Source organism: Dendropsophus ebraccatus, chromosome 6 (genome assembly GCF_027789765.1).
Source record: "Dendropsophus ebraccatus isolate aDenEbr1 chromosome 6, aDenEbr1.pat, whole genome shotgun sequence".
Classification (NCBI taxonomy): Eukaryota; Metazoa; Chordata; class Amphibia; order Anura; family Hylidae; genus Dendropsophus; species Dendropsophus ebraccatus.
Window position 1 is genome coordinate 19,177,909 of NC_091459.1, and position 24,751 is coordinate 19,202,659.

At 41.4% G+C, this 24,751-nt stretch overlaps 1 protein-coding gene across 1 annotated transcript in view; it reads right to left on the reverse strand.

The window, feature by feature from the left end:
- COL9A1 (collagen type IX alpha 1 chain) overlaps positions 1-24,751 on the reverse strand; it is a 131,534-nt gene that overhangs the window by 63,185 nt on the left and 43,598 nt on the right. The window contains exons 11-15 of the mRNA XM_069974172.1: positions 9,417-9,470; positions 8,503-8,538; positions 4,325-4,348; positions 3,653-3,706; positions 753-806 (exon numbers count right to left, since the gene is read on the reverse strand). Of these exons, the coding sequence (XP_069830273.1) occupies positions 753-806; positions 3,653-3,706; positions 4,325-4,348; positions 8,503-8,538; positions 9,417-9,470 (222 nt within the window). The remainder of the gene's footprint in view (positions 1-752; positions 807-3,652; positions 3,707-4,324; positions 4,349-8,502; positions 8,539-9,416; positions 9,471-24,751) is intronic.

The window sequence follows — 24,751 nt, forward strand, 5'->3', positions numbered from 1 at the left end:
CAGAGGTGGCAGCAGAGAGCGCTGTGTCAGACTGAAAAGAAAGCATTTCCTGCAGGACATACAGCAGCTGATAAGTATAGGAATACTTGAGATTTTTAAATAGAAGTAAATTACAATTTTATATAACTTTCAGAAACCAGCTGATTTGAAATAAAAAGATTTTCGCTGGATAACCCCTTTAACAACCCCAATACCCCTTTTAATGATGGCTGCAACTGGTATTTACTAGGATCAATATGGCAGCCAGGGGCATTTACTTTAAGCAATGCAATGGCATAGCACTGATTAGTACAAGCAATCTAAAGATTTCTTATTACAGTCCCCTAGGAGGACTTAAAATGTGTAAATAATAATAATAATAAACAAAAAAAATGAATAGTAATTGTCAATTGTAATTGAAACATATGCTTAACAGAAAAAGAAAACATTATATATAACAAGATATATTTTTATAATATGACTTTATATACAACTCAAGGTAAAATACATTAAAATGACACAACTCATATTAGGGCTACTTTCACATACACCATTGAAATGGCGGCCTGTCTGCATTTTCTAATAATGGCCATCATTTGTATAATAACGGCCATTGTTTCAAAATACTGGCCGTTATATGTCGTTAAATGAAAGCCGTCCAATAAAATCGGTCATCATTTCAACGGTGTGAGAACATAATTTAGAGCTGCAATTTTTTATCAGTTATGATATTGCATAGTACATTATTCTGACTTTAAAATATTACTACTAACTGGTGGTCCGGGTGGTCCTGGAGGTCCTGGAAGTCCTCTTCCACCTACATCACCCTAAACGAAACATAAAAATATTAAATTTATGTAAGCAGTTATGTATATGTAACAATTTCATGGTAAAAGCCTTGTGTGTGCATATATGCTAAGATTCTTCTTTGGTATTTCTTAAAGGGTATTCTACTCAAACATAACTTTGGATATGTTGCTGCCCATGGTGAGACTAACAATTCCTTTCATACTTGTTATTATCTAATCAGTCTCCTTCCTCCAAATCTCAGATGCTGCTTTCTGCTGAAGACACAAAAAATCTGTGTGTGAGCCTTTTCTCTGTCTCCACCTCCTCCCCCTCCCTTCTGAGACAGCTCTATATCAGAGCACCACCAGTCAGATGTATTAAAGGGGTTAATCCAGTTAATACAAAAACATGTCCCCTTCCTTCCAGAGACAGAACCACTCGTGTCTCCAGTTCAGGTGCGGTTTGTAATTAGGCTCCATTCACTTCAATGGAACTGTCTTACAAAACCTGCACCCAAACTGGAGACAAGAGTGGGTCTGTCTCTGGAAGGAAGTGGCCATGTTTTTGTAGCGCTAAATAGCCCTTTTAAGCACATATTTCCTAAGCCTTATACTATTCCTCAAGATAAAGTGTTGTGTCTAGTGGTGCTGGTTCGAGTCAGCTGTTTCTCAGTGATTAATATTAAAAGTTATGTTTGAGCAGGATACCCCTTTAATAGTGGTACAATCCTTAAAAAAATCCTTACAAAAAGTGACCCTTTAAAGAAAATCGATCAACTCTATTTTTATATCTGTATGGGAAGTTGTGTACGATGAAGTCACGCACATTCTCTGTACTCTGTAAACTGAACACATCACATACATCACCAGCAAGTGACTAATCAAAACTTTATTTTGATAAAACTTCTGCACTTACTGTGTAATTTTCAGCCCACTATTATCCCATAGTGAATAAAAAAAGAGTAAATGAAAATTGCTTCTCTTGGGGAGATGAAAAATGCACATGTAATTTAAAAATCAAATCTGTCAAGATTTGGATTTATTACAAAATATATTTGTCTGTGTCGTAAGATTTTTTTTATTTCAGGAACAATTTGGAATTTTTGCGAGCGACAAACCTCTAATTCTCAATGACAGTGTTAATTCTGCATGTTAATGGCTCGCACCAGCAGAGGGGATTCTATTCGATAATGACGGCACTCGTCAATGAGCGACACTATGATTTTGAGTGTTTTTCAGCTATATTTTGCGGTCTGAAATGTTGCCTACTTGCACAATAGTCATTCTTTCTAGACACATTGATGTTCTCGGCCATGTTTAGTCTGAGTTTATATTGAACTATTTAATCAATAACTCAATGCCACATTGAAAATAACCTTTGTGGGCATTCAGATTGTGCTTGTAATGTCAATAGGTTATATTTTCCAAGCAGACCGCTTCATTAACAAGTGCATCGGCTTTACCTTTTTTATTTTCTAACAATTACTTCCATGGTCATGGTATTCGTAACTGAACCGTGATTGAACGCTCTTGTTAGAAAGGTGTGTATATAGAAAAGCTTACCACAGTACCGTAACAATGCAACTCTAGAGGAGATGAGAATATGGCAAACTAAGAGCCCTGGTACACAGAGCGATAATCTATAGTAATAAAGACAACAATCAGCTGATGAAATGATCACTGCCTGATCGATGTCGGTAATTCCAGCCTAAACATCATCGGTCACCGGGCACACATTGTTTAGTGTAACAACAATGCACAGCCGATGGCTGATGACTATGTAGAAAAATAATAAACCTTATACATACCTGTCCATGATCCCTGGAGTCCTTCTTGTTTTGCTCACTGACTGCTCCACCACTAAGCTAATCACTGGGTGAGACAGGACCGCAGCGGCCAGTGATTGGCTAAGCAGCCTGTCACTTCATAGACTGGCTCTGAAAGTCCACCAGGGGAGTGGGCAGAGGGCAGGAGTGAGAGAAACACCAGTGAGCGTGGACAGGTATGTATAAACTTTTTTTATTTTACACTTTTAGGCTGGGTTCACACACAGTATATTTCAGGCTGTATATTTGAGGCTGTATAGCAACCAAAACCAGGAGTGGATTGAAAACACAGAAAGGCTCTGTTCACATAATGTTGTAATCAAGTGGATGGCCGCCATTTAATGGCAAATATTTTCTGTTATCTTAATACAATGGCTTCTGTATTGAAATAATGGCCGTTATTTACCGTTATATGACGGCCATCCACTCAATTTCACCATTGTGTGGACAGAGCCTTTCTGTGTTTTCAATCCACTCCTGGTTTTGGTTGCTATGAGGACCTGACATGAGGACCAAATACAGCCTGAAATATACTGTGTGTGAACCCAGCTTAAAAGCAAGGGCTGCACGGACATCGCTAACAATGTCCATGCAGCCCTTACTGCACAATTATCAAGCCGTGTAATAGGCTCTGTTTATAGGTTCCTCTGTTTATAGGTGTCTGCATGCCAAAAAATTCCCTATCTGTCCCTATTCCCGCTGTATTGGTCCTGGCGGTGCCCAGTTCTGAGCAAAATACCAGTACCAGGCGAAAGGCTGACCCCTAAACTGGACTCGGTGTGAGGACTTCCACAACGCGGTACCCAAGATTTGGGGCAGTAAAAATTCACTATAATGTCCCCGATTATTTTTCTACTTGGCCATCAATAGGTTTTAGAAAAAAAACTGCAATTATTGTCATTATAAGTGCTACTATCGACATGTACTTTGCATGGTGCTTGTTGTTACACTGCATAGTTGGTGTTCAGATGTCTTGTGATTAGGACGTAACATTTTAAAACAATTTAGACAAATTATAAATATCGCTATGATAAAATGCATCTCAGTGGAGATACTTACCACCGGACCGGCCCGACCCAACTCTCCTGGAAGTCCAGGGGGACCAGATGATCCCTGTATTAAAAAAGTTAAAAACAGAATTATAGTAGTAGTAGCTTCTCAATTTTACTAGGTTTGTGTCCATTAAAAAATTATTATGTTTATTTACTTATCATTTACATGTTTTTGATTACTACTAAATGATTTATATCAGTACAATAACAAACCAAACTTTCCAGGATATAACAAATATGACTAAATTTGATCAAATTGGAACAAAGCTTAAAACCCTATTAGTATTAGTGTATTCATTTAATACACAACAAAATAACAGCCAAAAAAAAAAAAATATATATATATATATATATATATATATATATATATATATACTGTATATTATTTTTCTTAACACACTTACAATATGACAGAGCATAGCTTACTACACAATATGACAGACTATTAATACACCTACTATTACTACGCCTAATAATACCATGCAGAAAAAAAATGAAAGTAGCAAGATGCGTTGATGATGTACAGTATATACAATCAACTAAGGGAACAATAGGAATTCCTTTCAATATACAAGGTTTTAATAAAGTATTTGTACCTACAAAATAAATTACTCAGTATTGTAGAGTATCGTATTTCTGGTACTATCTATTGGAATAAGTTCAGAATCCATATACTTACCCGTGGCCCTGCAACTCCTCCACCCTGAGAAAAGGGAAATGAAAACATCATTCCACTATACATGTTTTCACAAATAAAATGTTCATTTATAAGTTTACAGGTCTTTCTATGGGAAACCAGTTATTATGATAATCTGCACATTCTATATTATAAAAAAAAAAAAAATCTGTATATCTCAAAATGACAATAGTAATTGCAAAATATTTGCACACCTAAGGTACTAAGTAGTCATTCATTTGCACAATATGGTAGGTACTAGGTTATGTACAATATGTATATACAAAGGAGATTTGAGGAGGTTTTTTTTTATATATTTTGACTAGAGATGAGCGAACCTGGAGCATGCTGGAGTCCATCCGAACCTGAACTTTTGGCATTTGATTAGCGGTGGCTGCTGAACTTGGATAAAGCCCTAAGGCTATGTGGAAAACATGGATATAGTCATTGGCTGTATCCATGTTTTCCAGACACCCTTAGAGCTTTATCCAAGTTCAACAGCCCCAGCTAATCAAATACCGAACGTTCGGGTTCGGATGGATTCGAACCCCTAACCCGGTTCGCTCATCTCTAATTTTGACCGAAGGCTACAATATATGCCGCTAAAGAGCTGGACAGTGGCATACATGGCCAATGGGCTATGTTCACACAACATACTATTATTGAAAAGAGCGACCGTTGTTTTCCATGCGCTGTTCAGTGCATTGTGTGAAAACAATGGCCGTTGTTCTATTAACTTAAATGCGTTTCATTGCAGTATGAAAAGAATGGCCTTTGTTTTAAAGGGGTTATCCAGCGCTACAAAAACATGGCCACTTTCCCCCTACTGTTGTCTCCAGTTTGGGCGGGGTTTTGAAACTCAGTTCCATGGAAGTAAATGGAGCTTAATTGCAAACCGCACCTGAACTGGAGACAACAGTAGGGGGAAAAGTGGCCATGTTTTTGTAGCGCTGGATAACCCCTTTAATGGAAAACAATGACCATTCTTTTAAAAAGAATAGTACAATATGTGAACATAGCCTTTGGCTGCCATTGGGAAGAAAACATAAATAAATAAACTAACTAAATAAAATTATAATACACAGTATATAACAACCTTAAGGCTGGGTTCACGCTACGTATATTTCAGTCAGTATTGTGGTCATCATATTGCAACCAAAACCAGGAGTGGATTAAAAACACAGAAATGATCTGTTCGCACAATGGTGAAATTGAGTGGATGGCCGCCATATAACAGTAAATAACGGCCATTATTTCAATATAACAGCCGTTGTTTTAAAATAACAGCAAATATTTGCCATTAAATGGCGGCCATCCACTCAATGTCAACATTATGTGAACAGATCCTTTCTGTGTTTTTAATCCACTCCTGGTTTTGGTTGCAATATGAGGACCACAATACTGACTGAAATATACGTAGTGTGAACCCAGCCTCAATTTGAGAGAGGCAAAAATGTTCTTGCAATATGTGGTCTGGGGACTATTTTTCTCCAATACTTAACTTTAAGCTGTACATTTCTTTGCTGAATATGGTTAATATGGTTAATTCAATGAATAGCAGCTGCAGAAAACTGACATGTCAGTTGTTTGCGGCGCCCCTAGAGATCGCGGATACTATGTGTATACGCTCTAGCTGGGATTCTATAGGCGAGAACGGCACGTATATTTGCGTATAAATCACGGTTGTTGTTGCAATCGGCAACAACGGCCGTAGTTATACGAAAATATACGTAGTGTGAACATAGCCATAATTGAGTATGGGTGTAAACATGGTAAGCATACCCATTATTTATGTCCTTTTTTTAACTATTCACACATGGTTTTATTTTAAGACATAAAACATTAAATACAGCTCTAAAAAGCTTAAAAATATGGCCATAATTTAAAACTGATCATACTTTACTGAAAGAGTAGTAGAAGCTTGGAAAAACTTCCAGCAGATGTGGTAGGTAAATCTACACTAACTGAATGTAAACCTGCCTGGGATAAACATATATCTATCCTAAGAGAATAAGAAGGGAAATACTAAAAAGGGCAGACTAGATGGACCCAGTGGTCTTTTTCTGCCGATTATCTTCTATGATTCTACAAAAGTAGATAAAAAATGTCTGTATTTTACTATTAAAATTTTTCATTAATTTATTATTTTTAATATTTTCTTTTTTTTTTTACTATTAGCCATTTTTTAAGTTATATAATATTAAAAAAAACTGTGTGAACATAGCCTAAGATGTCTCTGCAATGTGGAATCCCAGTTTATGGGTTGGGATCCCACACTGCAGAACTAGCTGAGATAAGATTCAATCAAGCAAACTAAAATGTAGGCCTATAATATGCTATTTCAGCGTAATATTTCTAAAGCAATTACTGCACCGACTTAATCTATTCCACAGTCCAAAATGTGCAGGACATACTTCATTTGTTAAAATAATTTATAGTTCTGATCGGCGTTATATATAACTTGACATTCACACTACATTTCATTTTCACTTAAAGTTATAGCTGAAACAAAATTAAATAAAAGACTTAACTAATCAGCTATTGTCAACTTCAGAGGCGAACACGTCTACCTTTATCCAATTAAGGTGGATTTAGCAAATTAAAATAGACTGAAGTGGAACTGCAATATCATCTACTAAATGGAAATGGAGATGTTTTCTTCACATACACCTTATCATATCAGATCAATTGTGAATGTTATTTCCTTCACCGGGAATAAACCTGAGGCTGTGTTCTCACTACGGGAACGGTACGCCATTTATCGGGATCGGGAGTGCGGCAGTTAATATCGACAAGTAAATCCTGTAGTGGGAACATAGCTTGAGGCTATGTCCGTACCAGACAACGGGCGTCGTTTGGAATTTAAAAAACAACAGCCGTTGTAGTCAGTGTCAAACAACGGCTGTTTGCAGCGATAGTTGCATTAAAATCAATGCAAAATGGCGGTAAATATTTGAGATATCAATTATTTCAATGCCAGTTGTTCAATACATTGTGTGAACAACGGCCGTTGTTTTGCATTGACTTCAGTGCAACCTATTATACTAAGAAAAGACTGTCCGCTGTTTTAATCGAAAACGATGCCCATTCTTTTCATAAAATGTACGTTGTGTGAACATAGCCTATGATCACACAGTGTATTAGCAATGTCTGTTGTTTGACTTGGCCGTCGATGGCTGTGTCAAACAATGGTCGTTGTTTTACATGTTCCTGCAACCGATACTGTCATATTGACTACAGGAAAATCTTTCTATTTTATTTGGATTGCGGGCACATTTGGGTGTGTTAAAAATACAAATCACCATTGCAATGTACGGCCGTCAGAACAGCCATACACTGTGTGAACAGAGCATGAACAACGGCCATTGGTTACACTCCAGCGGCCACAAATAATTGACAATTATTTATGCAGCCGTATTTAACAATGGCCATTGTTCCCGATAGACTTTAATACAGTGTCTTATCTTAAAGGGGTACTCCGGTGCTGATAAAAAAAAAACTGAACTGAAGCTCCAGTTGTTGGCTTCATTTTTTCTTTGCTTCCTGGTTTGGGCTTTCCCATGATGCACTATGTCTCCTATGATATCTAACTGACTCTGTAAAACTGTTAGATGGCTTACATCTTGTTCAGCCAATCAAAGATGAGCAACCTGTGTAATCTGACAAAGGGAGGCTGGCCTAACAGGGCTTAGACCCGCCTCTCTCTTGATCATGTCATTGTCACAAAATGGCTGCCACAGAGCAGTCTGGGGTCAACAGTCATTAGGTAAGAATGAGTTTACTTCACTTCCTGGTGGGCGGTTGAGGGGGGAAAAAATTGGGAAGGGGGGCAGATAGGTGATTGAAGCATATTACAGTTATATAACTTTGTAATGTGTTTCAATTACTGGGAAAAAGCCTTTCGCTGGAGTACCCCTTTAAGGCAAGAACATCCGTTATTTTTTCTTGTCTTAAAAAATATCCAGAAGTTGCCAAAATCTATGCCAAAGTCAACACAATATGGAGCAGATTTTGGAGCAGATTTAACTGTAGCGCATGACATGCGGAATTTGCTGCAGAAGTACCTAAAGCAAATTCAACCTGTGTGAACACTAACATAGCTGGATTTTAATCATTGTATAATAGTTGTTCTTACAAACTGAGATGTAAAGGCTTTTGTCTGAATAAGTTATTATACTTACTGATAAACCACGAGACCCAGGCAATCCAGGCTCACCCTGAAAAAAGAGAACGAAGAAGTGCTGATTAAACCATCGTATAACTAGGCAGAGGGCATATTAATTGTTGAGTATTGAGTTTGGGTTTGGCAACGTTCGGCCGTACGCTCAGCATTTGACTCTCAGCGTTTGGAGAAGTTGGATGCTACAATAGGGAGTCCTGGAAAGCATGGGTACAGCCATAGGCTATGTTCACACTATGTAAGAACAACGGCCGTTGTTTGACTTGGTCGTGTCAAACAACGACCGCTGTCTTATATGTTTGTATCGGCCGGATGAACATAATTTTATTTTTATTGGAATGCGGGTACATTTAGGTGTATTGACCACAGTGTAAAGTATAGCCGGGAGCCGTACTTTACACCAAACTGCGGCCGTAAAAGAAAGTCATGTCAATTATTTTCTGCGTCCGCATTGAATGTATACAGTGTATATACAATACTGCTGTTGTCTCTTTCACTGCCATTCAATTGAGCACTGTAAGCAAATAACAACCAGTCTTGCATCGTCCAACAACGGCAGTTGTTTTACGAAAGAATACAGTGTGTGAACATGGCCATAGGCTGTATGTTTTCCTCACAGGATCTTTCAGCTGGGACCCGAAGATGACAATGGAGGACACCAGGGGAGTGTAGAAAGGTAAGAATAAGCTATTTGCTAGATAGGGCAGCAAGATATTAAAAGTTTTGTTTGAGCGGAATACCCCTTAAAAATCGATCAAGTAGCCATGTAGTGTAGGCCTTAACTAATCATACTATTAACAGGAACTAAAAAATTAATTTGAAATTATCACAAAGAGCTCAAAAACAACCATTTTATTTTTGTTTTATGGTTTTTTTTTTCTCAAATACAGTATGGCTAGATTGTAATATACTCACCTTTTGACCTCTTCCTCCAGAAGGCCCAGGGCTTCCCTCAGGTCCAGTCAGACCCTGTCATAACAGAGACGAAAAACCTTTAAGTTATAAAGTCATTTAAGTTATTAAGTTATAAATATTTATTAGTGCACATTATAGATGTAATAAAAGGGTTGTCTTAGAGTGTGGCCCCTAGACTTACAGCTGATTTTGCCAGGCCTAGTGCCAGCCAGGCATGTAACACAAGGAGGACTCAAGCTGCCACAAGGGGATACCAACCTGAGTTTTTATTTTTCCTTAACAGACAGAAAATGGGGGAGATTTATCAAACATGGTGTAAAGTGAAACTGGCTCAGTTGCCCCTAGCAACCAATCAGATTTCACCTTTCATTTTCCAAAGAGTCTGTGAGGAATGAAAGATGGATTCTGATTGGTTGCTAGGGGCAACTGAGCCAGTTTCACTTTACACCATGTTTGATAAATCTCCCCAAATTTTTTTTTCAAACTGGAAAGTGGTTATGAATCCAAAAAATAATAGGGTAAAGCTCAATCTACTGTTATAAAACAATTATCAGCATTCACTCTGAACTGTACAAGTGTTTATGAGCAAGCAGTTTGCGTACACCATACCATTGTGCTATGAGTGTGCCTCTCAATAAGTCTGATGTAGCGGACTGTGATAACAGGGGTGTATGAAACATCGTTCTTGATGAAATCTCTTCATAGTATTATTTATTAATAGGGAAGACTCCAATAGCACCAACATTTCCAATTCCCAAGTAGTGAGGGGTGCACACTGGTAATCTACAATCCCAATAAGTGGAGAGTAGAACAGGATACAAGCCGTCCAACAGCATCAAAGTAGAATAATTTTCAAGGCTTTATTGAGGAACCAAGAATAAATGCGACGTTCTGACTCACAATGAGTCTTTATCAAGTGTATAATCGCAGTGGGTCTCACTGCTGAAACCTGCTGTGATCCACAGAAATAGCCGGGGGCAGGGGAGTAAGGCGGCGCTTAGCTTTCTAAACATGTCAATCAAATTTGGCTTACAGTATATTGACTAAAAGAGTCGAATCTTTAGCGGGCTGGGAAGTAGAGCGCACTGCCGCACACTCTCCCCAGCTGTATTGCAACGGGTCTCAATAACTTTTGAAATGTCTGATAACTTTCAAAAACTATTTCAAATGACAGTAACACTTAAAGGAGAAGTCTAGAGATGAGCGAACCGGGTTTGGGTTCGAGTCGACCCAAACCCGAATGTTCGGCATTTGATTAGCTGGGGCTGCTGAAGTTGGATAAAGCTCTAAGGTTGTCTGGAAAACATGGATACAGCCAATGAGTATATCCATGATTTCCACATAGCCTTAGGGCTTTATCCAAGTTAAGCAGCCACCGCTAATCAAATGCCGATCTTCGGGTTCGGATGGACTCGAGCATGCTCCAGGTTCGCTAATCTCTAGAGAAGTCCCATAAAATAAAAATCAGGAAGGCAGTGGGTGGGGGGACATAATAAACAATGTTTACTTACCTATCATCGTGCCCCATAGCGCCGCTCCTGGGCTTAGCTGACAGCCGCTGGTCTCCTGTAGCTCTTCCAGCTTCAATGTAATGTACCTGATTAATCACCCACTCAGCCAATCAGGGACTGGGGCGGGACACCACCCCGGTCATTGACTGTCTGAGGGGTGAATCAATCTCCTGGGCCGTTGCAGCTGGAGGAGCTGGGTACGTAACGTACCTGGATTCCAGTTAAAGGTGCAACCAGCAACTGTGAGAGAGCGGCTTTACAAAGGCACATAGACAGGTAAGTATTAGAGATGAGGGAACCTGGAGCATGCTCGAGTCCATCCGAACCCGAACTTTCGGCATTTGATTAGCGGTGGCTGCTGAACTTGGATTAAGCCCTAAGGCTATGTGGAAATCATGGATATAGTCATTGGCTATATCCATGTTTTCCAGACAACCTTAGAGCTTTATCCAACTTCAGCAGCCACCGCTAATCAAATGCCGAACGTTCGGGTTCGGATAAACTTTAACCCGAACCCGGGTCGCTCATCTCTAGTAAGTATGCATTGTTTAAGTTCCGGCACCCCCTGTCTGCCTTTACATTTCATGGGACTTCTCTTGTAAATCTTGATAATTTAATATGAATATATTTTTAACTATGTTTTGACTTCCTATACCGGGTTCTCTACTCACAATGGGAGCGGAATTCTACAGTCATGTCAATGGAGTGTCCAACTTATAATGGACAGTGACATCTCAAGGCTTTCCCAGAACACCCCCTCACCTCACCACGCTCTCTGTTACCTGTTTTGGCAGCTTAGTACACATCACATTTCATTGTGTTATTAGTTGTTTACCCAATAGTTATATCAAATTGTGATTTGGTTATATAAAGCTTGTAAAATGATATACTATTAAACCATTACAAAGCTCCAACTTTCAAGTAATATGTGGTTCCCTTCATATTGTACAAATGTTTTCCTCTAGTATTTCCAAACTTTTTTGTGAAGGGGTCACTAGGGGTCACCTACGGTGGACTTGCCCCAAGGTTACATCTTGTAACCTAAGTACGAACCCCACTCCTTCTTTTCATAAGCAAATAATACAGATATCTTTATATACTCATCCTCTTATTTTTATTTTATTTTTTCAACTAAAATCACAAAGTTCATTCTTAGGAATCTTTTTGCTAAACTTTTGCTCTGGTGAAAATTAAACTAAAGCGAATCATGCTAAATGACCATTTACCCAGTATATTCAGTAACAAAGTGCCAACATTTAACAGAATCTGGCAATTTTAGAGAACTTCATCTTCTATATAGTTAGGTGATGAGAACTAATGAAGAAATATCTGTTGTTTTCAGTAGAGATGAGGGAACTTTTCAAGAGTTAAGTTTGGTAGGTTCGCCATTTTTAAAATCTGGCAGCTGGCAGGGGCAGGGGGGAATTTCATCAGGCGTATGAACTTACCTCTCCCTGTGCCAGTGGTGAGAAGCAGGACCGGCCCTGGGAACCCCTGGCAGAGGGCATTTTCCCCGGAGTTGTGAGGATGTCACAATTAGGGGAAAAATGCCTGTTCAGGTCGATGGACTGGCCGCTCAGCCATTGTGTGACTGTAGTGGTGTCCCGCCCCAGTCGCTGACTGGCTGAGCAGCCAGTCCATCAGCCGGGTTGTGATGTGTCAGCACCAGAGATTCCGCACCTCGGCAGGGGTCCTTAGGCCAGTCCCGACACCATGGGCACAGGGAGAGGTAAGTTCGTACTCCTGGTCAAATTCCCCCGAACCTGCGAGCTGCCAGATTTTTAAAATGGTCGGACTTCTCCTTTAATACATAGAATTGTGGGAAAGGTTCCAGGATAATCTGTCTATTATCAGGTTCATTCTTGGCTAAATTATGCTTTTAGAGGAGCTGTCGACTGCACAGTGGCACCCACCACCGCCCACTTGACTACTAAGGGTCCATTTACACAGAAAGATTATCTGACAGATTATCTGCCAAAGATTTGAAGCCAAAGCCAGGAATGGATTTAAAAAGAGGAGAAATCCCAGGCTTCGCTTTATGACTTGATCTCTGTTTATAGTCTGTTTCTGGCTTTGGCTTCAAATCTTAGGCAGATAATCTGTCAGATAATCTTTCTGGGAGATTTATACTAGAAAATGACAAATTTTAATACAGCTCCTTCTGTAGATTGGATTACACGTTTTCATTGAAAACATTCAATAAAAACATTTTTAAAAAATCAGTTTTTTGTGCCCCCTTTGTGCTAACCACTTCCAATACAATAAATACACATTACAAAAAAGGCACCTCGCTTGGCTTTATGAATACAGGACACAGTGCAAGGTGTATTTCTAAATGTGGAGCTCTGGAAATAAGAATCTTACCAAACTCAATGTTATTTGGAGGAATATGGTTTAACAGGGAACTAATATTCTTGCACGGCATCAGTACTTTTATGCAATAAAGTTATACCGAACATATCACAAGAGTAATAACCAATGAATATGAATGAAAGTCTTCCAGGAAATACCAATCATATATTGACAACAGGGAAAAGAAGCTATTTCCTTTACTTGCTCACCTTAATAGATTTTGACTTCTAGCAGTAAAGTTGTGTCGGATTATCTTAACAAGGGAACCCGACCACAGGATAAGCAGAACTTGAAGATATCTAGGTCTAGATTTTTGGTCAATATTTACATGTTATTACATGTTCTTCGCATAGCGACATGTTCTTCTGATTTTTGCCTTGTTTGCCAGATTACATATTACTCTTTAGGAAATGGGGAGGTAAGGGGACGTCATTGCCCTCATCCACCTCCTCCCCGGCCATTGGCAAAAAAGCCCCCCAGCCCGGAGTACCCCTTTAATTTACTGCATTTTGCTGCTTTCAATGTTCATGAGAACCTAAAGTAAGAAGTAGTCCAACAGCATCAAAGTTCAGGCTGAAAGCTTTAGTTTATTGCAAATCTATGAGCAGACAAGCGACGTTTCGACCTCACAGGGTCTTTCTAAAGTATCAAGTGACCTCTGAGGTTGAAACGTCACATGTCTGCTCATTGTCTTGCAATAAAGTGAAGATCTTAGACTGAACTTGGACTCCTTCTTACTTTGTTACTTGGTCAGTTCCCAGGATAACTGACACTCCAGCGTGCATCCCTTACCCGCCACTACCAATCTCCGGACGTTGTTCCACAGTGCTGTCGGATCGTGAACTTTTGTTCATAAGAACCTGTCAATAGATTTTTGGGTCCTATACACCCCACCATGGCATTATACTGGATGGGAATACATGTTATATGCTCCTTTATGAATGCTACACTGCTTCATTATCAATGGAGTGGGTGGCCGGATGACGCTGTGGAAGGGCAGTGCTCCTAATAGTGCTCGCGGCCAAAGATTATGCCAACTAACAGCATGGGATCTGCACCAAGGAGGTAGGTAAGCCACATACCTTCCTCCTCAGTGCCCCGGGCGCTCTTGGCTGGTATCAGCAGGTTAGATTCATCTAACCTGCTAATAGTTACCCTTTAATCCCTTAAGGACAGAGCCAATTTTGATTTTTGCGTTTTCGTTTTTTCCTCCTTGTGCATATAAGGCCATAGCACTTGCATTTTTCCACCTAGAAACCCACATGAGCCCTTATTTTTCCCGTCACTAATTGTACTTTGCAATAACAGGCTGAATTTTTGCATAAAGTACACTGCGAATCCAGAAAAAAAATAAATGTATGGTGAAATTGAAAAAAAATACGCATTTTGTTTATTTGGGGGAAATGTGTTTTTACGCCATTCGCCCTAGGGTAAAACTGACTTGTTATATATGTTCCTCAAGTCGTTATGATTAAAACGATGTATAACATGTATAACTTATATTGTATCTGATGGCCTATAAAAAATTCAAACCATTGTCAACAAATATACAACACTTAAAATCGCTCCATTCCCAGGCTTATAGCGCTTTTATCCTTTGGTCTATGGGGCTGTGTGAGGTGTCAGTTTTTGCGCCATGATGCGTTCTTTCTATCGGTAACTTGATTGTGCATATACGACTTTTTGATCGCTTTTTATTACAATTTTCCTGGATTTGATGCGACCAAAAATGCGCAATTTTGCACTTTGGGATTTTTTTGCGCTGACGCCGTTTACCGTGCGAGATCAGGAATGTGATTAATTAATAGTTCGGGCGATTACGCACGCCGCGATAGCAAATATGTTTGTTTATTTATTTATTTACTTTTATTTATAACCTGGGAAAAGGGGGGTGATTCAGACTTTTATTAGGGGAGGGGATTTTTACTATTAACAACATTTTTTTTTTTTACTTTAACATTTATACTAGAAGCCCCCCTGGGGTTAGGGTTATTCCCCCCCCTAGGGGACTTCTAGTGCACTGATCTCTCATAGAGATCTCTGCAGCATAGATATGCTGCAGAGATCCATGAGATAGGCACTTGTTTACTTTCGGCTGCTGCAGCCAGAAGTAAACGAGTGCCGAGCCGGGGACGGCGCCATCTTGGAGCGGTCCCCGTCCGGCTTCAGAAATAGAGATGTTATCCTGGAGGAGCGATCTCCCCACTAGACACCAGGGATGACGCTGCGTCCGGTAATTGGATGCAGCTGTCATGTTTGACAGCTGCATCTGATTACTGTATTAGCGGGCACGGCGATCGGACCGTGCCCGCTAATACCTGCGGTCCCGGGCTACAAGCGGCACCCGGGACAGCCGCGGTTCAGAGCGGGGTCGCCGCACGGCCCCGCTCTGAACGTCCTTAACGGCATCAGGGCGTAAATATACGCCCTATGACGTTAAGGGGTTAAAGGGGTTGTTCAGCGAAAACATTTTTCTTTCAAATGAACTGGTGTCAGAAAGTTATACAGATTTGTAATTTATTTCTATTTAAAAATCTCAAGTCTTCCCATACTTATAAGCTACTATATTTCATGAAGGAAATGTTGTTTTATTTACATTCAGAAACAGTGCTCTCTGCTGCCACCTCTGTCCATGTCAGGAACTGTCCAGATCAGTAGCAAATCCCCATAGAAAACCTCTCCTGCCCAGGACAGTTCCTGTCTCGGTCAGAGATGTCAGCAGAGAGCACTGTGTCAGACTGAAAATAAAACAACACTTCCTGCAGGATATATAGTAGCTTATCAGTATGGGAAGAACACAAACACTTCTATAAAACTCTCTGTTATAGACATACATGTTCTGCTCTCCAGCATGAACTACATATGAACACCTAGAGGAGGATTTATGAAGAGCATATTTTTGGGGCAAACATCCGAAAAAAATCCCCACAGTTTTTGTGCATGGAAAACAGGTGCATGGAAAACTTCAGTGTGCCTGGATCTCTGTAGAGGCAGGCATCTCTACCTAAATCCTGTGTGTGCTGCCAGGGGATTCTTTTAAAGGGGTTGTCCAGCGAAAATCTTTTTCTTTCAAGTCACCAGGTTTCAGAAAGTTATATAGATTTGTCATTTACTTCTGTTTAAAAATCTCAAGTCTTTAGTACTTATCAGCTGCTGTATGTCCTTCAGGAAGTAGTGCATTGTTTCCAGTCTGACACAGTGCTCTCTGCTGCCATCTCTGTCTGAGACAGGAACTGTCCAGAGCAGCAGCAAATCCCCATAGAAAACAACATTTTGTGCAGGGCATACATCAGCTGATAAGTATGGGACGACTTGAGATTTTTATATCGAAGTAAATTACAAATCTATATAACTTTCTGAAACCAGTTGATTTAAAAGAAAAAGATTTTCGCTGGACCCCAACGAAATATAATATAACATACACATCCAGATGCCCCTACAATCACATTCATGATATAATCACAGACTCTTCTCCTTCCCATAATTTAGCTGCAGAAAGAAAATACTCCACCTCCTCAGATTATATGCAGAGCTGCCTCCAGTATAATTAAATGCAGAGCCCTCCCACAGTATAGTCACATGCAGCACCCCCTCCCACAGTATAGTCACATGCAGCACCCCCTCCCACAGTATAGTCACATGCAGCACCCCCTCACACAATATAGTCACATGCAGCACCCCCTCCCACAGTATAGTCACATGCAGCACCCCCTCACACAATATAGTCACATGCAGCACCCCCTCACACAATATAGTCACATGCAGCCCCCCCTCCCACAGTATAGTCACATGCAGCACCCCCTCCAACAGTATAGTCACATGCAGCACCCCCTCACACAATATAGTCACATGCAGCATCCCCACCCACAGTATAGTCACATGCAGCACCCCCTCACACAATATAGTCACATGCAGCACCCCCTCACACAATATAGTCACATGCAGCACCCCCTCCCACAATATAGTCACATGCAGCACCCCCTCCCACAATATAGTCACATGCAGCACCCCCTCACACAATATAGTCACATGCAGCCCCCCCTCCCACAGTATAGTCACATGCAGCACCCCCTCCCACAGTATAGTCACATGCAGCACCCCCTCACACAATATAGTCACATGCAGCATCCCCACCCACAGTATAGTCACATGCAGCACCCCCTCACACAATATAGTCACATGCAGCACCCCCTCACACAATATAGTCACATGCAGCACCCCCTCACACAATATAGTCACAAGCAGCACCCCCTCCCACAATATAGTCACATGCAGCACCCCCTCCCACAATATAGTCACATGCAGCACCCCCACCCACAGTATAGTCACATGCAGCATCCCCTCCAACAGTATAGTCACATGCAGCACCCCCTCCCACAGTATAGTCACATGCAGCACCCCCTCCCACAATATAGTCACATGCAGCACCCCCTCACACAATATAGTCACATGCAGCACCCCCTCACACAATATAGTCACATGCAGCACCCCCTCACACAATATAGTCACATGCAGCACCCCCTCCCACAGTATAGTCACATGCAGCACCCCCTCACACAGTATAGTCACATGCAGCACCCCCTCCCACAGTATAGTCACATGCAGCACCCCCTCACACAGTATAGTCACATGCAGCACCCCCTCCCACAGTATAGTCACATGCAGCACCCCCTCACACAGTATAGTCACATGCAGCACCCCCTCCCACAGTATAGTCACATGCAGCACCCCCTCCCACAGTATAGTCACATGCAGCACCCTCTCCCACAGTATAGTCACATGCAGCACCCCCTCCAACAGTATAGTCACATGCAGCATCCCCTCCAACAGTATAGTCATATGCAGCACCCCCTCACACAGTATAGTCACATGCAGCACCCCCACCCACAGTATAGTCACATGCAGCACCCCCTCCCACAATATAGTCACATGCAGCACCCCTTCCCACAGTATAGTCACATGCAGCACCCCTTCCCACAGTATAGTCACATGCAGCACCCCCTCCCACAGTATAGTCACATGCAGCACCCCCTCACACAGTATAGTCACATGCAGCACCCCCTCCCACAGTATAGTCACATGCAGCACCCCCTCACACAGTATAGTCACATGCAGCACCCCCTCCCACAGTATAGTCACATGCAGCACCCCCTCCCACAGTATAGTCACATGCAGCACCCTCTCCCACAGTATAGTCACATGCAGCACCCCCTCCAACAGTATAGTCATATGCAGCATCCCCTCCAACAGTATAGTCATATGCAGCACCCCCTCACACAGTATAGTCACATGCAGTACCCCCACCCACAGTATAGTCACATGCAGCACCCCCTCCCACAATATAGTCACATGCAGCACCCCTTCCCACAGTATAGTCACATGCAGCACCCCTTCCCACAGTATAGTCACATGCAGCACCCCCACCCACAGTATAGTCACATGCAGCACCCCCTCCAACAGTATAGTCACATGCAGCACCCCCTCCAACAGTATAGTCACATGCAGCACCCCCACCCACAGTATAGTCACATGCAGCACCCCCTCCAACAGTATAGTCACATGCAGCATCCCCTCCAACAGTATAGTCACATGGACAGCCAGCCCTACAGAGTGCAGACAGTTTTCTCTAAAGAGGTCACAAGCTCACTTTAATGGAACAATGAAACATAACTTTTGATATATGTTAAACAAAAAAAAAAAAAAGTTTACAGTAACCACAGTAACCAACAAGTAAAAATAAATGCAACCAAAATTAGTGTCTGAAATGTCAGCCACATACGTAGCTGTTTGTGTGGATGTTCTTCACCAACCCAAGGTCATCAGACGCACTTTAAAAATAACTCACAAGTAAGAGAACGCAGCTAAAAAAAAAAAATAACAAATATCACTGTTGTCTAAAAACTGCAATATATATAATCGAGATGAGTAACGGCAAGAGTCTCCAAAGACCAGTTACAACATACAAAACTACAAGAAACCAGACAATGGCGAGCAGGGAAGAGCACTACCTGAGTGCCATCTAATGGACGACTGTGGTATTGAAATAATGGAAGTTATTTACCGTTATATGGCGGCCATCCACTCAATTACAACATTGTGTGAACAGAGCCTTTCTGTGTTTTCAATCCACTCCTGGTTTTGGTTGCTATGAGGACCTGACATGAGGACCAAATACAGCCTCAAATATACATAGTGTGAACCCAGCCTAGTCCTCTCTATTATCTATATACTGATTCTAAGCACCTTATATCATGGCTTTAATTACTTTCCCAGAATCCTATTATAATGTCCTTACACTGCACATAAAATATTGTTACAATGCAGTAACGTAATCAATCAATATATTTGTCTGCATTCACACGTCTGTAATGTGAAGGATGCTTCCATCTGTATTATGCACACAAGTCCTGGGACCGAACTAAAAACCTTGTGTGTTTAAAGTGGTACTCCAGCGAAAATATTTTTCTTTCAAATCAACTGGTGTCAAAAAGTCATATAGATTTGTAATTTACTTCTATTTAAAAATCTTCCAGTACTTATCAGCTTCTGTATGTCCTCTAGGAAGTGGTGTTTTCTTTTCAGTCTGACACATTGCTCTCTGCTGCCACCTCTGTCCGAGACATGAACTGTCCAGAGCAGCAGAGGTTTTCTATGAGGATTTGCTGCTGCTCTATACAGTTCCTGTCTCGGACAGAGGTGGCAGCAGAGAGCGCTGTGTCAGGCTAAAAAGAATACACCACTTCCTGCAGGACATACAGCAGCTGATAAGTACTAGAAGACTTGAGATCTTTAGGGTATGTGCACACTGAGGAAAAGGCGAGGAATTCAGCTTGAAATTCAGCTTGAAATTCAGCTTGAAATTCCTCCCGTAAAATATGTACAGAGCAAAGTCCCATTGTGTTCAATGGGTTTTCTGCTCTGTTGTTCACACTGCAGAATTTCCGAGCAGAATTTTCTGCTGTAGATCTGCTAGAGGAATCCTATAGTAGTCAATGGGGGGCTTAAATTCTGCTTGAATTCTGCCTGAAAACTTTCAGCTACAATTCCTCGAGAATTGCTCAGTGTGCAAGGGCCCTAACATAGAAGTAAATTGCAAATCTATATAACTTTCTGAAACCAGTTGATTCAAAATGGAGTACCCCTTTAATGGAGTACCCCTTTAATTGTGACCCATGGTCAGATGGGGAATGTGATAAGGATGCATCCATATTACATCTATGTGAAAGCATCCTGTATATGCCTAAAATGTATCCTATATATGGATATATATATACCTGTCTCTACATCCCAAGGCCTTTTCTAACATGCTTTTCAGAGCATCGGACGTAACAATGCTCTAGTGTAGGATTCCCTCCCTCCTGTTGGTTTAGGTTACCAGCTTGTATCATTAGTAGGTTTAGCTATAACTAGGACCATATGGTTTCACTTAGTAACTGCAGCTGTTAAAACTTGAAAGAATGTGAAGTGGCAGAGCTGCGCTCCTCAGAAGGTACCGTGTGCCACCACAATGGGCTCCCTGTGTTTCTCTGTGTAACCACATGTGATCCCTCAGATTTATATTACATTACATACTACATCTGTGCGAGCTCTACAAGATTCCCAAGTAAACAGCTATTTATTTGTTTGACCTCTTTTCTGCATTTTTATCTCCCCCTACTTTTCCTGTACACCCCATTGCTGTGGCAATGAAAAGACTCTGTGGTCCTGATTCTTGACTGTAAGGCTGGGTTCACACTACGTTATTTCATATGTTGTTGCAAAAATTGGATGGAAAAAAGGGATGGATTGGTGTGCTTTCGTTTTGATCTGTTTTTCTATTGGCTTCCATTATAAGGCTATGGCCACATGTAGTATGAGACCGGCTGTTCCGTGACTCTACATTGTGTCATCTGACAGGGTATTCAGTGAATAGCAGCCGCAGAAAAGTGACATTTCAGTTTCTCGCAGCGCTGCTAGGGATCCCGGCCGGAGTGTATACCATGTGTATACACTCCGGCCGGCATTCCCTCAGCCTGCAGCACTGTGTAAGTACTGTAGAAATCACGGCCGTTGTAACAACAGTTGTGAATTCAGCGAAACTTAGCCTAAGGGTAAGTGCACACTACAGAATCCCAGCGGAAAATTTGTTGCGGATTCCACAGCTCAAACCTGCTCGCAGACTCTGGCGGCCGCACGCATTTCCGCTCGTGCCATAGACTTTCGGATTCCGCCGTCTGTCCAAAGAATGAACTTGTTCATTCTGTATGATCAGCCGATGATGATTGTTGTCATCGGCTGATCATTGTCTTTATTACACTGAGCCATAATCTGTGTATTACGGCCCTAAGACTGCTTGGTAACTCTCCTCTGAAAAGACTTTTCAAGGATAACATTGCTTATCATATATGTAAATTAGTTTTTAACAATGAACATAAGAATCAATACTTACCCATCAGCCACAGTGCCATCGGTTACTGTCAGCCTCCGGTCTCCTGTTTCTCCCTACTTCCTGTGTTGTCATGACCCGGCCGGAACTACCCGCACAGCCAATCAGTGAATGCAGAGGTGTCCTGCCTTAGTCACTGATTGGCTGTGCGGCATTATCTAGTCGGATCATGACATCACAGGACTGGGAGATCCAGGAGACCATGAGCGGTGAGGCTACTCTGTGGGGGTAAGGGGATGGGTAAATATCCCTTGATTGTTATGTTCCCACCACCCTATGCCTTGTGTGATTTTTCACAATCTCCTTTAAAGTTCACAAAAAAAAAAATTTCAAGTCCCCTTGTGCCAGAAAGTGCCAGAGATTTGTAATTGACTTCTCTTAAAAAATCTCCAGTCTTCTAGTACTTCCAGTAAAAGCTGCTGTATGCACGTTTCTCTCTGCTGCCCCCTCTGTCCATGTTAGGAACTGTCCAAAGCAGTGGAAAATCCCCATAGAAAATCTCTACTGCTCTGGACAGTTCCTAACATGGACAGAGGGGGCAGCAGAGAGCACTGTGTCAGACTGAAAAGAATACACCACTTCCTGCAGGCACTTTCTGCGACCAGTTGATTTGGGAGAAAAAAAAATGGTGAACAATCCTTTTAATCCCTTGTATGCCTGTCAATGATGAAGTGACAAACCTTGATATTATCGGCTCAGTATCAAAACTAGTTTAGTGAATGCTATCTAGTTTCTCTGTGCTAGCTTTAAACCATGAGGTCGGAGTATCACTTACTGGGAGCACATCATATGCTTTCTTCAAACAAACTTTATTTAAAAATTCTTGGAGAATCCCTCACAAATTCAGCGTATAATAAGCACTGCAGACTTGGAGGAAAGGAGCAGGGGGTTAACACGAATTTCTCCCTTTCTGATATTTCTAATGTTGAATATATTAAAGTGAGCAAATAGTAGAAATATATTCTCGCCAAGTGGCTAAATCTTTATTAAACTTCAAAGAATGGAACACTCTGGCCCACAACAGGTAACAGGATGTCCTAAGCCCCGAAAGGCTAACATGCCACTAAATGGGACTTATTAGAAATGACAAGGTCGGGGGTCATGTTCGGAGCTCACACAGGGGCTGCAACATGCTGGGAATTTTAATTGCATTCTGCGTCGTTCTAGTAAATGGATTCATAGTATCCGACATGTCCAGAGTTTATGTACTTATCTGAAGTCTTTATGTTATCAAGTCTTATTTCTAAGGTTGTCCGGGCAAAATCAACTTTTCTCCTATCCCAGGATAGGGGGAAAAATAAGAGATTGAAGGGGGTCCGACCTCCCCCAATCTCTTTATCAGGCCCTGGCTTCTGTGTTAGGAATAGAGCCGCGGGTACGGCATGTGACCCATGGCTCTAATCCTTCCTATGGAGCCGCTGGAAAGAGCAATATACTCGGCTCTCTCCGGCAACTCCATAGAAATAAACAGAGCCGCCAGAAAGAGCAGAGTAAGCCAGGAGAGCAATATACTCTGCTCTCTCCAGCACCTTCATAGGAATAAACAGAGCCGCCAGTAAGAGCCGAGTAAACCAGAAGAGCAATATACTCTGCTCTCTCCGGCACCTCCATATGAATGCTGTGGGTCACATTCCGTAGCTGCGGCTCTATTCATAACACAGAAGCTGGAAGCCCGATTCGGAGATCAGTGGGGGAGTACGGAGGTCAGAGCCCCCATGATCTCTCACTTTTCCCCCTATCCTGTGAATAGGGGAAAAGTTGATTTTTCCCAGACATCCTCTTGAATTATAGAGTTCTATTTCTATAGGTAGAGTCAAGCTAAATGTATCAAAGCTGAAAGTCATGTTTCTTAGGCTGCATTCATATGTCGCGTAAAACTTGTCAGTAAAACTTGCGATCTACACCGCAAAAAAATAGGACATGTCCTAGTGCAGATGGCATCAGGGATTCCCCCCCCCCCCCCCCCCCCCCCCCCCACCCAGCAGCAGAGATGACAGGAGAGCAGAAGGCAACTGTGAGCCGGCCGGCGTAGGCGAATAGTTGCCTTCTGCGCTCCTGTCATCTCAGCTGCCGGACAGCAGGGGGGCTGCACTTCTATTGGGTGATCTGTGCCGCGATCCTCCTCTGATCATTGCAGCGCAGATCGCATGGGGGTCGCGCCACAGATTGTGTGAATAAGGCCTTATAAATTATTATATACCGTTGAAGTTATATACCGTTGAAGTTAAAGTAAGTCTACTATTACATCATAAAATGATATTCCAGAGAATTATTGTACATTTAAAATTGCCAGGATGGGGGCACAACCGGCCTCAGCCACTGCAGGTGTTTCTTACATGTTACGACACAGCATAGGAAGTGTTGAGCAGCAGGTGAGTATGTCATTTTCTAAGCTGTATTTGCACCCTGGGTGAGTTTTAAAGGGGTTGTCCAGCAAAAATCTTTTTCTTTCAAATCAACTGTTGCTAGAACGTTATATAAATTTGTAATTTACTTCTATTTAAAAATCTCAAGTCTTCCTGTACATATTAGCTACTAAATGTCCTGCAGGAAGTGTTGTTTTATTTTCAGTCTGACAGTGCTCTCTGCTGCCATCTCTGGCCGAGACAGGAACTCTGTCACGTTTTTTTTTATAAATCCCCATAGAAAACCTCTCCTGCTCTGGACAGTTTCCGTCTCAATCAGAGATGTCAGCAGAGAGCACTGTGTCAGACTGAAAATAAAACATTTCCTGCAGGACATATAGTAGCTAATAAGTATGGGAAGACTGGAGATTTTTAAATTAAAGATAATTACAAATCTATATAACTTTCTGATACCAGTTAATTTGAAAGAAAAAGATTTTCGCTGCACAACCCCTTTAACATAAATGTTATTCTCTGGAATACCCGGAAGCACATTGTGTAAACCAGAATGTAACGGATAAATTGAGTTCTTCTGCATCTGTACTTTGACATCTATATAGGTAAGTATAAATACCCATTAAAGATAATTGTTTCTCATAGTCAGCAAAAACATACATGATATATGAAAGAGGGGATTTATTT